The sequence below is a fragment of the Corvus moneduloides genome, chromosome 3 (assembly GCF_009650955.1).
Source record: "Corvus moneduloides isolate bCorMon1 chromosome 3, bCorMon1.pri, whole genome shotgun sequence".
Lineage (NCBI taxonomy): Eukaryota > Metazoa > Chordata > Aves > Passeriformes > Corvidae > Corvus > Corvus moneduloides.
This window is the reverse complement of record NC_045478.1, coordinates 7,009,610-7,024,508: the sequence shown is the minus strand read 5'-3', so window position 1 is coordinate 7,024,508 and position 14,899 is coordinate 7,009,610. Positions and strand designations below refer to the sequence as shown.

The window sequence follows — 14,899 nt, the reverse complement described above, 5'->3', positions numbered from 1 at the left end:
GTCACCCTTCTCAAAACTCAGTGTTTAAATCTGTTTGTGGATCCATCTGTGATGGCTGCTGCCTTGGAAGAGGCTCCTATCTCCACCAGAGCATCTAAGATGCAAAATGCAAAAATTAAAGAATTTGGAAACATTCTTTCAAACCCAGATAGGTTTTTCAATCAAAAGCAGGGATATATGGCTCAGATCTCAGATTTGGATGTGTCACCCTTGCTGGAGAAAAACAAGTAACACTGAGTAACCAAAATTAAGGATATGATTAATAGGCATTGGCTCCAGTTTATTTTTTTTTTTTTTCACCAGAAAGAGGTAATAAAGAAATAGTCATGCTGGGAAGCAGCCTTAGACTGACTAAAATCCATTCATTGTGGTGAGCTTGATGATATGGACATTACATCACCGAGACCAATTCCAGTTTTAAAGCCAATTCTGTCTGCAAGCTGCAGCTGGTAAAATCCTCCATCATGGCTCTGTTGCCCTCATTTGGGTTTTCACTCTGACAGAGGCTGGGCTGATGGAGTAGATCAAGGAGTCGTATCATACTAAATGCAACTGGTAAGATGAATTACCCACTGAGGGCTTATTGAGAAATCCAACTGGCCAGTGGTCTGCATTTGTGAAGTGATCCTGGGAAAGGGAATTCGCCTTCTACCAGGGGCAAGGCTGGAGGGACGTGCAACTTCTAGAAAGTGGGGCCAGAGGTAAAGAGAATAAAGTGAGCTGATCCCACTCCCTCCCCAGCCCCAAGCTGAAAATACCTTATTCAAAAAGCATAGCTGATACCTTTAAACACTTTCACATGTGAAAATTTCACCATAGCCAGGATCGTATTTGCTCTCTGGCAGTCTACTGAAGCAATCCAAGACTAATAAAAGCCAAGGGTAGCTCTGGCTCGACCTCTTCAAGAGGGCTCTCTATCATCTATGAGGTCTTAAAGCAGTTTTTATTGCCTTACCATGGGATTTGAGCTTTGTGGACTTTAAGAGGTTCTTGGCAGGGGCCTGGCTCTGCTTAGCAGTACTTACCTCAGACTTAGTGATATGATGTTGGCATTTGTGAGCGTCCTTCCCACATCTCTGACACATGGGATCACTTGTTTGTCACTGGTGCCAGGGTGGTATCTCATAAAACATTTGGAATTTGCATTTAGCAAGCAAACAAGCAGCAGAAGAAAGGAGATCATAGAATATAAAATCATTAAGGTTGGAAAAGACCTCTAAGATCATTGAGGCCAACTGTAATGTTGCCCTGAATGAGCATGGCATCTGGTACAATAAATGCCATGTCTAGTCTCCCACTTCTGAAGACCTGGAAAAAATGAATTTGGCCAGCTGAAGGGGACCAGAGCCCAACTCTGCTGCACCACATTGCTTGGTTTGGCTTCCCTGCATATTTTTGGCAGGCTAACTGCATGATTTATGGATAAAACCCCTGTGTTTTCTTGCCTCTCTGAGCTCTGAGGATGGGCACCTGGAAGGGAAGACTTCTGACCTGGAATCACCTCCTGAAGAGGTACTAATATAATTGGAGCTCTCACTTCAATGAGCTCCCCAAGGACTTATTTACATTTGGAAGTTAAGTTACCTGTGTGCACTTTATAACATCCAACAGGAGTGAAGTTCAGTGTTTTTATAAGCCTGAGACACAGGGGTGAAAGAAAATACCATGTTGTCCCTCTAGAGCTCTGAATGGCATGGTGGTGACTGTGATTTATGAAGGTGCTGTAGCCTCATCTGTCACTCAGCCACCTCTCAGATGTACTATTGACATCTTCAGTGCTCGTTAGTAAGGGAGTAAAGATGCTTGAATATGACATTTTGGCATCCAGCTAATTGAACTCCTTATCACAAACCCTTTGAAAGGTGTAAGGAACATGGTCCCATTTTGAGATTTTGATTGCTGCTTTTACATTTTCCAGTTCAATGTGTTATGTGGAGGATGAACTTGTTGACAGACCAAGAAATCCAAGACCAGAGACAAAGCTAATTTCAGTGTTGGCGCAGTCTTCCCTCAAAGCACTGCAGGCTGCTTGCCCTGGCCTTTATGGGAAAGCACAAGGCACATTTGCTTAGAAATTGTGTGGAGGCAAAACCAGGGAAAATTCCTCGTTGTGAGCAAAAGAAGTCTTTGAAGCAAATACTTGGTCAGAATTTGTGCTTAGACCCCATTTGGGTTTTTTTTTGCGCTGGAAAAATATCACTGTTTCCAAGAAAATGGCTCAAGTCTTACCATGGGGAAAATGAGAAGAGTATTTGGATTTACCATGTGGGAGCCTGTTGTTGTCAGTAGAGTTTAGCTGGATCTTGTTACATGGGTGCCTCAGATGACTTTCTGCCATTCCTGCATTCACCAGATTTTGGTGTTCATTAGGGTCTGGAGGTCAGGGAAAACAGTAAGACGTGCCTAAATTGTGACTGTTTGCAGCAAGAGCCAAGAAAATGGAGTACTACAAGAAACCTCCACTGTGCTTTATTGAAGTCATGCTGGCAGCCACTTAAAAGCAGTCAGATTGCTTGAAATCTTCAGTAATGACCTGGATAATGGGACAGAGTTTGTAGGTGGTACTAAATTGGGCACAACAGTTGCTACAGCTTAACTGGAGTACTGTAGTGTCCAGTTTGGGGCTCTCCAAGTAAAGAGAGATGTTGAAAAACCGGAGCAAGTCCAGTGAAACTCCACCAAGCTGGTCAGGGGCCTAGAGCAGACAGCATGTGGGAGAATGCTGAGGGACATGGGGTTGTTCAGTCTCCAGAAGAGAAAGCTCAGGGTGGGATCTTATTTCTGTTTTTTACTAAGGAATAGGTGGTTCTACAGAAGATTCTTCCTGGAAACACATAGAAGAAAACATCAGATGAACACCAAAAGCAATGAACACGAGTTGCAGCAATAGAAACCTGATTACATACAAGGAAAAAATTCTTCACCTGGAGAGGGGCTTAACCCAGGATCAAGTGTCCAAGCAGTTTGGGATATATTTCTCTGTGGAGATTTTCAAAACTTGTCTGAGCGAATTCCTGAGCAACCTGATGTAACATCAAATCTGCCTGCTGTTTGGGCAGGAGGTTGGAGTGGATAGGCTCCAGATATTGCTTTCAGCTAAATTATTGGGTGGTTTATGTGCTGCAGTCCCAGCAAGTGATGTTTCTCCCTGGATATATTTTTTATCCTATGATTTGCAAAAAGTACACGTAAAAGAGGCTTTTAAAATCTTGATGCCCTACTTTCTAAGTGAGGGGCTTTCATCTTCACCTGTAGTTGAAGCATAGAGAGTCCCTTCTGCCCTTCTGCTCTTCATTTTGGCTGGTATAGGTTGAGGTGGAGCAGCCTGGCAATTGCAGAGCTGAGGACTTCACAGGTGATACTTGTGAATATGGGGCCTGGTCTGTGCCTAAAGAAGTTGAGTATGTAGGGTTACATGTATACAGGTAAATGAGTAGCACCAGGGGCACAGGTACTGGAAATAGGTCTGTACTGTGAAATTGTAGCATGATCCATGGCATGGTTTGTTGCCTTGGCCCAGACAACTCTCTCCTGGTCCAAAACATCATAGAATCCTGGAATGGTTTGGGTTGGAAGGGCCCTTAAAGACCATCTTGTTCCAATCCCACTACCATGGGCAGGAACACCTTCCACTAGACCAGGTTGCTCAAAGCCCCATCCAACTTTGCCTTGAACAGTTCCAGGGATGGTTTGAAGTTGGTTGTAGGACAAGTACTGGGTATCATCACTCTGATCTGGAGAGTAAGAGTGTTTAATAGTGGGTTGTCCTATCACAGCTGGCCTCAGGGCCAGAGAAACTCCAGGTAAGTTTTCTTTTACCACTGAATGTGCACCCAAACAGTGCAGGCTGGACCTGGGCACTGCTAAAATGCCACAAAGGACTGCAGTGTTAGGATCTTCTCTGGCAGATGGAACTACCTAGAAGAATCTGGGTGTCTTGGGCTACGTGGAAGAGGCTCTTATAACTCAAGCTACATCTGCACTGGTCATTGGGATGGTAAAGGGTCTAGAGCAGGGTCCCACAGCTCTCTCTGGGCAGTATGACCTGTTATTTTCAGTGGGTATCATGGACAGGGCTGGGAAAATAAATGCATCTACTATCTGATAAAGGTAACATTGGGATTGTGCTCACCTCCCATGGACACATCAGCTAGTCTGTATTGGATACAGAGAGAGAGACTCTGCTGCCTGGCCCTGTGGTGGCTGACCTCATGTCCATGCAACTAAACCCTCCACCACATAGTACTGCAAATTGACTATTAGGACAAGCCCTGTTGTATCTCAGGCTGTATTACCTATTTGGACTAATGCTAGTTGGCAAAATCATTCCAAGGTAAAGGGTAGCGCTTAAACAAAGGGAATAAAGGTGTGTCCATAATTTAGCCCCTTTGGTTTCCTGATACAGATGCTGCTAAAGTCAATTTGGATGGAGACCATGGCCTGCTCAGAACTGCATGGGAGGAAGGAGGCCATCAATACCAGGATGTGACTAGTGATGGCTAGAAAAGCTGTCAATGTTAGTGTGAGGGTATATGACAAATAAAACTCTTAGAAGTGTTTTCCGTGTGCTGAATCTACAGCTTTGGCACCTGAAGAGTCAATTCAATCTGTTAAGGTGGAAAGCAGAGTCTGTAGTTTGTTTGTGCATACATATTCCCGCATGAGGAATGTCCCAGAGGCTGCCCATCTCTGGGGATGCAGGATGCAAAAGCCTTGTTGTGCCTCTCACAGAACCAGTAATGGGTAATTCCCCACACTCCCATGGACACAGTATGGTTCTGTGCCAGAGGGCGAGGCCCCTGAGCAGACAGCTGTAGGATGTTCGCTGTTTTGTGTGTGAACAATAGCAAGTAAAAAGAATAGTCACCCTCCATGAAATCCTCTGCAGCACTTAGATTTGATGACTTTCTCTAACTGGACATTCGCAAAAAGACAATGAATCAGGATTGCTGCATGCCAGATGTTTCCACTGGAACCTCTGACACTCATTGGATCAGAAAATCCCCTAAGGAAGCTTGGATGGTTCGGTATGAAAACGTTCGCATGGAGCCTTCTTCTTTAGTCATTTGCAGCATGTGAAATCAAATTCTGCCTTTGATTTGAGAAAAAGACGTTACCCTCTGGGCTTGGTTTTCTGTGGCTTTCTTGTGTCTCTCATGGCTTTTATTGTTATGCTGGTTCTAGAACTCAATACCTTTTGAGGTCCATTTTCCCTTTCCCTGCCTCCTGATTAGTGACCTAAAGGGGTTTGTATTCCATTCTTTGTAGCTGTCCTGTTCCTTTTAGCAACAATTCAGTGTTGAAAAAATGTCTGCTTGCCAGTTTCCCCCTGAGCTTGGTCCTGGCTGGACAGTGAAAGGAAACTGTCAGTCTTGCATTTAAAAGCTCAAGACCTTATCTGTGCAAATTGTTCCCACCCTAGGTAAGAAAACAGGCAAAACCACCAGGTAGAGAAAAATAGTTGGGAAAACAGTTGCTTTTGGAACTTCCCATATTCTAAATTTCTGATATGAGAAGTGTTTCTACTTGTATGGAATAAATGTGATTAAAACAGTATTTCTACTTATATGGTAGATGATCATATAATTATTACATGTGAGAGCAGACAGGGACACTGACCACCTTTGTCTTCAGCAGGGGCCAGAGAGGGGGATTTGAGACACCTCTTGTGGTTGTTACAAAGATGAAATATCTTTTATTCTCAGCCTTCTTTCTACGGATGTATAGAGGTTTCTGATTCTTCAGTATTCTTTCAATTTATTAGAGGTGTGTTAGACTCAGATACACCTTCCCATGTAAACACAAAGACTTTGAAATATGGAAATCTTGTATATACTCTCACAGTCTGTAACTGGTAAATTATTTTTAGGCAATTTCTGTTGTGAATGGACAAATATTCATGGATAGGTATTGTTTATCCCTTTTAGAGTGTCAGTCAGCTACTGCTCTCCAGCTCATGATCAAGCGTTGTCATGGGAAAAGAAGCTGCAGCATATATGCCAGCACCTATGAATTTGGAGATCCTTGTTACCCAGGCATCCAAAAGCATCTTAATGTCATCTACACCTGTGGTAAGTTACAAAATTCTCTAACTCTCACTGGGGTCTATGTTTGTTGAACAATGATGTGCAGACAACAACAAGATTTTAAAAGTTTTTCAATGTGGTGGAACGTGGTGATTCTTATTTGGTCAACATGCAAAAGCTTTGGATCACCAGAGTGGTTTAATTCTGTCGCTTTTTGTACTCATTGGCTTGATGGAAAAAAGCAAAAAATGTGGAAGTGGTATTTTATTAACCCATTCAGTGCTTCTTCAAGGCAGGAAAATTGGGTGGTGAGGTTAATCTGCTCAGTGGATGTTTACACACTGAATGTTGGCATCCTGCAGCAAAGCTGTGGTTATCAGTAGGATCCTTATTACTTTGTTCTGTCTTTATTTCATTTTGTACCATAGAACCAGGTGATTACCAATCCATACTCATCCACTGCGTTAGTAGGAAATCACTCCCAAAATCTTCAGGTAAACATTGCAACAATTTTTCTAACAAAATACTGTTCTTTACAAAAAAATAAATAAACAGTTGGAGCTCTCAGTTGGGAGCTTAAGTCATAGCATTGAGCAGACACTGTGCTCTTACCTGAGTAGTCATCTTATTTTGCAACAGAGGAAAAATTGTTCCTGACTGAGTCCTGTAGTATAAAAACAACATATGTCTTCTTACTGTGATGACATTTTGGTCATTTGTAGCTGACATATTGAAAAATATTTCCTTCAGAGTTTTGCTGACATAGTTGTTGCTAGGCTTAGCTCAGTCTCTCTTTCTCTCTGTGTTCCTTTCTGCATCCATCTAGAAGTAGAAATTTTGGTGCTGTACTGAATGTGCTGAGCAGACAGTGGGACATGTAGTAAAGGAGAAGCTCTTTGTGCCCTCAGACAACAATGGTTCTGTGGGTCACTCTGCGTGGGTAACTGCAGGATGCTGAGTGTGACAGAAAGAATTTGAAATGGAGTCACCATAACATTTTGTGTAGTGGCTATAGCATGGTGGATGTGCAGTGCCCTGAGGAGCAGAGACATTGATGCAGGAGCATCAGGCTCTCAGCTTGTCTGGCTGTTGTTTCATTTGGCTGGAGTGGCAGGAAGGTTGGGTTTTGTTCGAAGGGATGCGGCAAAAAGTAGCAAGGCTATCTGTGCAAAGCCCTGTGAATTTTCTAGTCAGGAAGGTGATGTTTTTATATCACTTTTCTCATAAAAAGACTGGAGAGAAGCTTATCCTCATGGGGATTTGACAGAAATGAAGGCAATGTAGCAGGAGAAACAGGAGCTCCATCCGTCAAAAATCCAGGGAAAACAAACAGATCCCCATTATGTATTTCCAAGAGGATTTCTCCTTCAAAGGCCTCCACAGACTTATTCTGGCATTCTGGTCCTGGTCTCAAAGTCCACTACAAAAGGCACTAATGATTTCTTAATCTGACCTTAACTCTCTAGTCCAAGCCTAACTGCATTAGGAAATGAGTCACGCTTGAGAGCACAAAATGGCATGTTTTGCTTTTCCGTGGGTGAAATCTGCCTCATCCTTTGAAGGTGGCCATGGCTCCTTTTCAAAACCATGATCTCAGACATGTCTCTGAGCTGGATTTTGTGATCAACAGACACATATTTCTCGCCTCAACGAGCAAAGTCCTTCAAAATGGAAAATGAAATAAACAAGAAATCAAATTCCAGTTCCATGTGCTTGTGCCAGACAGAACTATGTCCTGGAATTCTTTCAGAAGAAGTGATAAAACCAAACAATTTGATATTCTTATGGCCTAGAGATGATAGCCATGTAGAAAACCTCATGCTGGCTGTCTCTTTGTTTCAGGTTTCCATAAAGCTGCACACATTATGGCTCCTGGTATAGTGCTCTCCTACTTTCACCAAACCTGTGGGAGTGAAAGGGGACAGGCTGTGACAAATGGACAGTTCCCTGTGGCCTGTATCTCAGTACATGTCCGTTTCCCACTTCTTGCACTTGGAAACATGTTGTCCCTTGCTGCTGTTTCCTGGAGAGCAGTGAAAGATGCAGTGACCCCGGCATAGCTTGGGAAATGTGATGGGTGTACAAATGGGCTTCTCTCAGCATCACTTCAACCCTTTTTGTTGCTGCTTCAAATAAGTGACCCCATCACTCTCTGAGATCAGGCAGTGCCATCAGTCTGCTCCTCTCTGTCACTCTCCGTCTGCCAGACTGTGTCAGAAATGTCCTGCCATGTGTCACTGGTCTTACCTGTGAGAAAAACTGCCATGTGTCCTTCACCAGTGTTACTGACCTGCTGTGCTGCTTTGGAAGAGGTGGTGAGAGCAAGAACAGCTATTCATGTGGCCATGTGGGTGGAAGAGTCTTCATGCAGACATTTTACATGTGAAGAACTTCAGTAACTATGGGGACAGAGCAGCTGAGCTCTGCTTTTGGGGCTAAAGCATGGGAAGGACTGGAAAGAGATCAATATGTCTTCTTCTGATAGCAACTCATGAAAAAAAAATCTGCTGAGGAAGTAAGTAATGAGGTGACAAAAGGTAAAATTAACTGAAAGCTCATGAGTTGTTTGCAGAAATCAAGACTGAGATGGACTTTGTGACAGGCTGGTGGTTGTGTAGACCAATGCCTAGTGAAGAGCTGGTGAGGTGTCTTATCTCCCAGTCCTGGCAGGAGGACCTCTGCAAGGTCTCTCAGGTCATCATGTCCACACTGTTCTTCTCTAGCCTGACAACAGGAGCTGGGCCCTATTCCAGATCTCCAAGAGATGAATGGATGAAGCAACAGCTTTGCTTTCTTTAAGCCATAGCCATATTTTTTGGAGGTTCCTTCCTCTAGCCTCCATTTTTTTTGGACGTGAGAATTCCCTCCAGACACACACGATTGTGCTGATGAATCTGTTATTAAATAAAGGTGTTATCTAACTTTTTGCACAGCTGTATATTTTTAAAATATTGTTTGTAATTACTCCAGCCAGTGGGAATGTCTCAAGTCAGCAGTTCTCATTAACAAATGATACCCCTCTGCATCGTGGGTTCAAGACCTATTGGCATCCCTTAGCTGAGAGGGAAATGCCACCAGCTCGTGTGTATGTATGAGATGATTGAAGCAAACAAGTACCCGGCAGCCTGGTGTGATAGAGATCTCTTGACTGCATTAGGGTCCCATTAGCCCAGCCAAGGAAACAGATGAAAAATCCTCCAACAAAAAAACATGCCAAACCTGAATCTTGGCAGGAGCTGAAATACGAAATTTTGGCCCAAAGCCAGATTTAGCTAATGGAATGTTGTGGAAGGTGGGATTTTCCAGTATGTGGGTCACATTACTGCACTAATAAATACATTAATAACTTTTTCAAAAAAGGAAAAGGCAAGTTAATTCTGGGAAGCACATAAGGCATGGTGAGGTTGAGTTCTGAGTGTGGCAGCTGTAATAGAGGCAGATAAAAAATTTTAGCTCTGCCTTTTCTTTAAAATACCCTGAAAATCTTAGAGGAGAAAAGAAAATAAAAAAGCATTAATGCAACTGAGAAAAAGAATGCAAAAAAGACTTACTAGAAGTCTTTCTCTCCTTGTTTCCTTTCCCCTTAAGCATCTCTCTTTCTCTCTGTCTTTCTTAGGTATAAAACACTGTAATATTTGTGAGTAGCTTGATAGTGATTTTGTACTTACTGATAAAACTTACTGTGCTCACGATCTTTTCATTTTCTTAATTGTCCGGTTATTAACATCAAAGGCTCCCTTTATTTCTCTATATCTCTTTACTCTCTAGCTTGCTAGACTTGTTTTTTTGGCCTGTGCTGAAGTCCTAACTCAGCACTGCATGAAAACCTGTGGAATTTTTTCACTCACACAGTGCCACTTGGACTCAAGGAAGTGTTGAATTGTGTGCTTTATTTTAAGACCTATGGATAATTACCATGAAAGTTAAATATTTCCTCAAATCCTTCCTTGAGTGGGGATGAGGGGCTTGTCTGTGTTTAAAGTGAAACCTTATTCTGAGCACTGAAAGTCAAGGTAGCCATTCAGAGTGTCCACTGTTCCCCAGTGCCAGACCTGCCTCCCTGTGCAGTCCATGGAGGCTGCAAATGTAAACCCTCTGCTAAGGACCTGCTGCTCTTTAAATGCAGGCATCCATCAGAAATGGCTTGATGAGAATAAAAGAAAAGGATGGGGATTGTGAATTCCTTTGTGTCTAGATGTGTTTCAGTGGGTTGGTTATCAGTCCTGATAACTGGTGACATTTTAGTGCTGCGGTTGGACACGTGCTGAACAAAATGGAGGAAATATGGCCTTGGATGTGTTTTTGATGTGAATATCTGTCGTATGTTTAGATGTGTGCATGCCTCCTGCTTGATTCATGCTCACCAGGAAGGAGTCATTGGGCTGAGAGCTAATGAACTGCCATGGTAACTCATAAATTGCTTGGAAAATCCTGCAGTTCTGCCACATTAATAATCCTGCCATCCTGCTTTATGAGGCAATAAGCTGAGTCCCAGGGGCCAAGTGCTTCACATCCCAACGAGAGAACTGTGCAGGTAAAGAACAAAGCCTGAGCACAGGGACAGCAGCTACTGTTGCTTTGGGGTGTCTGGTGCTGCTGGGAGACCAAACGGGGTCAAGGAGAGGTGGCTGAGGTGCTCTGGGGTGATGGGGGTGTGCTGACCTTTGCTTTCTCTGAGTGCTTGGGAAAGCAGCCTGTCTTTCTCTAAAATGTTGTGTTTAAATAAATGTTCTTTCAAGTTGGAGTAGAGGCAGGGTCTGTGTTAAACAAGGCAGCTCTGAGGTGGTTGCCCTCATGATGACAGTGATGAGGAGGGAGGCAAAAAAGCTGCACAAATTCTCTCCTGTCATCTCAAAGGGACTGTGCTCTGGTCCATTAGCTCCTGTGCAGTAAATCTATCAATGCCTCAGGCTGGATGAATGTAATGGTTCCTTTTGCTCTTAAAATTTATGAATTCATGAATGTAGAAAATGTATTTTTATCACTGCAAAAGTGCTTTCTGTTGCGATAAAACTCAATTCCAAGATATGAAAAAATAGAAGAGAAGCAATTCCAGACTTCCAAGAAAAAACAAAAGCCTTTTACACCCCTTTGAAACAGGGCAATGCAGGCAGGGTCTTGCTAGAGAAAGACAGATGCAGAATGTGTGATGCAGACTTTCTTTCTTCAAAAGTTGAAATAAAATTGCTGTTTACAAACAAATAAAGATTGTAGGAAATCTAGCTCTAGGGATGTTCCACTGAATGTATAATGTCTGATAATGTTTGTTTAACTGGGCTTCTTGTATAATGCTGTGAAACAGAACTCACAGACATGTAGATTTGAAATTCATGGCCACGTAGGTTTGACCTACCAAATATATAAAGAACAGAATAATGATATGATACAATTCCATGTGGCTACTTTCATTGTCAGGACACTGAGTTCAGAGATAGGACATCTATTCAAATAATTTCTCTTATTTTCCTAAGTTAATAGAAGTTTATCCATTAATTTTTGTATCAAGCCTATGCTTCTCTTCAAGCTACAGAGTATTTTTTAAAAAGCTATCCTGTCCTCATGTAATGACTACAAATATTGAAAAATTCATGAAGTGGGAATCATCTGACCAAGTGTAGACATATAAGCCATAGAGATTTATAGTGTAGACATTCCCATCTGAGACAAATTCCTTTTACAGGTAATGTGGAGAAGCAGCTGCTTTTGAGGCACAAATCATCTCATCCCAAAGTAAGTGCCTGAAAGAGATGAACTGCATATTTGAAGTGACAGTTCTCCTGTACTGACTGTAAAGGGGCTCCTGGTGCTTAGCTGATATATTGTTATCTACATGTAGAGCCTCTACAATGCAGATATCTACATCTACATCCACCCGTCCCTGGAAGGGTTCAAGGCAAGGTTGGATGGGGATTTGAGCAACCTGCTCTAGTAGAAGATGTCCCTGCCCATGGTGGGGGAGGGCTGGAACTAGATGAACTTTAAGGTCCCTTCCTACCCAAACTGTTCTGTGATTCCATGGTTCTATAATCTGGTGAGGTGCTTTCAACCACAATATTCTTATGCAAATGCTTATTTTGGTCAAAATTATCACTGCCACATAATGACAATACCAGTGTTTTCTACTTATATTTATTGGTTTCCACTCCCACTGTTTGACAGATCTCCCCCTGTTATAGATTTATCCAAGTAAGAGAGGAACAGGATGTTTGTTTAAGTTCCTAAGGAATTACCTCTAGCCATGAGTGTTATTGCTGAAAAAGTTCTCAAATAGCAGCTTGGTGTCTTGCACCTCAGCTCAAGGTTATATCGATCTCTACACTTGGGTTTGGAGAGGGATTTTCCTATTAATTGGTTTTGCATTGGAATTGAGGTCCATTTTCTGCATTTCATCTTTATTAATTCCCTAAATGTTTCCAGGAGCTAGGATGGGGTCAGTATATTTGCTGACTTCTTTGTTTGTCTGGTTGTTCTCATTTTGGACTTTTGTTCTCAAGGTCAGATTTGTTCTAAACTGTCAAGGACTGCAGCTGGTGGTATGGGAGAGGGGGCAGAGTAGATTTTCATTGGTGATGTGATATCTGTTACATCACCAGTTTCTGCAAGCAAACGGACTTGTTGAACCTGCTTCCAGACTTCTGCCCATTTCCATCCAGGTGAAGGAAAAGCAAGGAGCTTGTTGTCCTTTCAGAAACTCAGACCTCGCATTCAGAATTAGTAATATTTCACAGTACCTGTTAAAAAAGCACTGGCAGTGTAACTAAAGACTGCACTGTGATGGGTGACCAGATAGGTCAAGGCTGACATTTTCTGACTTCTGAGGCTGTGATTTTATCACCTTCGATGATGACTTAACAATTTTTGTGGGTGCAGTTTCCTGGATCTCAGAGAGAAGCAAAGAGGAAACCCCTCAGTCAGCAAGACTCATAATTTGGATACATGGCATGGATCTGTTGGAGTTCATGGATTACCTGAGGGTAAAGGCAAGATGCCATCTCTTTTGCTGGCCAGTGCTGAAGTGAGTGGGGCACGTGCTTTACTAATGGGCTTGGAGGTACCTGCTCATAACAGGCAATAGCAGCTCTGCCACCCTGCACCAAGGAGGGACATGCTACAGGGACAAAGAGCTGTTTATGTTTAACATTGGTGATTGCACTGGGATGTGAAACATGACACAAACAGCCTCATTAGTTTTAAGATGAAGCTTGGTAAATCAGGTAATTGAAAGCTGTCATTGTGCTGCTCCTGTTTGCTTACTGTACAGCTCTCTGTCACTTGATATGAATCACCCCAGGAGACTCCAAACACGCCTTGCCTGGCTGGCTCAGACACAGCAACTCTTCATTACCAGAGCAGAATGAGCCTGTGTCTGACACAGATTAGGGCAAATAAATATTCTGAGGAAGCAGAGCTCTACATCTCAGGTGGAGGAGGAACAGGTAATGCTGTCACCTCAAGGGAAAGGCTTGAAAACCCTTTGATTCCTGCAGAGAAGAAACTGAGGCTTGCAGATAAAAATCATTGCCTTGGGGATGGGGAGGAAGGAAGACGGGGCTGAAGGAAGCACAGAGGGAGTTCAAAGGACACTTTTTATGATGATCCTAAGCAGAATGATCTGTAAGACAAGTGCTACCTTACAATTAGGCAGGGTTTGCAAGTCTGCTGCTGTGGTCTCTCAACTCTGGGAGACATATAGACCTTCTGCTATGGAAAATGTCCCATAAAGAGATAACTAAAGTGCTCTGCAGCCCCTGACCTGCACTGTTCATAAGGTGTGTGCACCTGAGACCTTTATTCCTTTTATCTCTATGTTTTGTATTGTTTTGTTTTATTTTGTTTTGTTGTGTTTTGTTTTAGTTGGTAAGGACTATGGCCTAAAAGTCACAGGAGAAGACTGCAGGGAAGGGTGGTCAGTCTGTCGTAGTGGAGTGGTGATGGGAAGGAGGCAGGTGGGACTTTTGTTTTTCATTCTGGTATTATTCATATATTTTATAATTTTATAAATTTAGGAAATGTTTTATAATGGACCTGGAGTTTCTACTGTAATAACTATAATAGTAAACTGTAATATAACCAATATTTTATGGTGGCTGACACAACTTCAAGATTACTAAACAGATTGTCTCACTGAATGATTTCCTCTGGCATAAATATGCACATGTCCTTGAGGCTGAACAGCAATCTTCCATCTAGAGAAAGGATCTCAGGCCTGGGGTGGATCTGGGGGGTTTTGTCTGGCGGTTCTGAGACCTCCATGTTTGAATAGGAGGGGTACAGCCTCAAAATCACTTGTGAACCATCCATGATTTCACCCCAGAAAAGCAGATCTACCTGAAAATGATTGAGCAAGGTGACATCTGGATGTCATATGTCTAAAGGAAATCTTTGAGGAGCTCTGGAGAGAGAGAAGTGGAGCAGAATTAAAGTTACATGGGTTGTCTATGTGGTGATTTTTTTTTTCTGCAAGCTTAACCCTGCAGTACAGACTTCCTATTCTTTGCCGTATCGATGCCCTTAATGATGTTATAAAAATTCTGACCATGAGTAAGTGTTAGCTATTTATAATTTTAATACCACAGGTTATTTTTTTACCTGGGAACTTCATTGAATAGCCTCATAAATGGGGTTACTATTGTGTCTCCATTCCTGTTGAGACCTGTGCAGATTTCAAATATAGTAATTAACAGTAATGTTGGCAGGTATGAGAGTTCTTTACCGGTGAGGAGGTTGGCAGCCAGTCTGCCAGCCCTTTTCAAGCAGGAGACTGCAGGCTGCAGCCAGAGGAATGTCTCAGCAATGAATGGCTGACCCTTGATTCAGTGCTCACCTTAACTCCTCCTAATTGAGGTTAATGCCAGAAGCATTGACACCTTGAT

At 42.6% G+C, this 14,899-nt stretch overlaps 1 protein-coding gene across 3 annotated transcripts in view; it reads left to right on the top strand.

The window, feature by feature from the left end:
* The window catches only part of EVA1A (eva-1 homolog A, regulator of programmed cell death), a 209,923-nt gene that overhangs the window by 96,002 nt on the left and 99,022 nt on the right, over positions 1-14,899 (top strand). For all 3 annotated transcript variants that reach the window (XM_032104468.1, XM_032104465.1, XM_032104466.1), the window contains exon 5: positions 5,928-6,071. In XM_032104468.1, the coding sequence (XP_031960359.1) occupies positions 5,928-6,071 (144 nt within the window). The remainder of the gene's footprint in view (positions 1-5,927; positions 6,072-14,899) is intronic.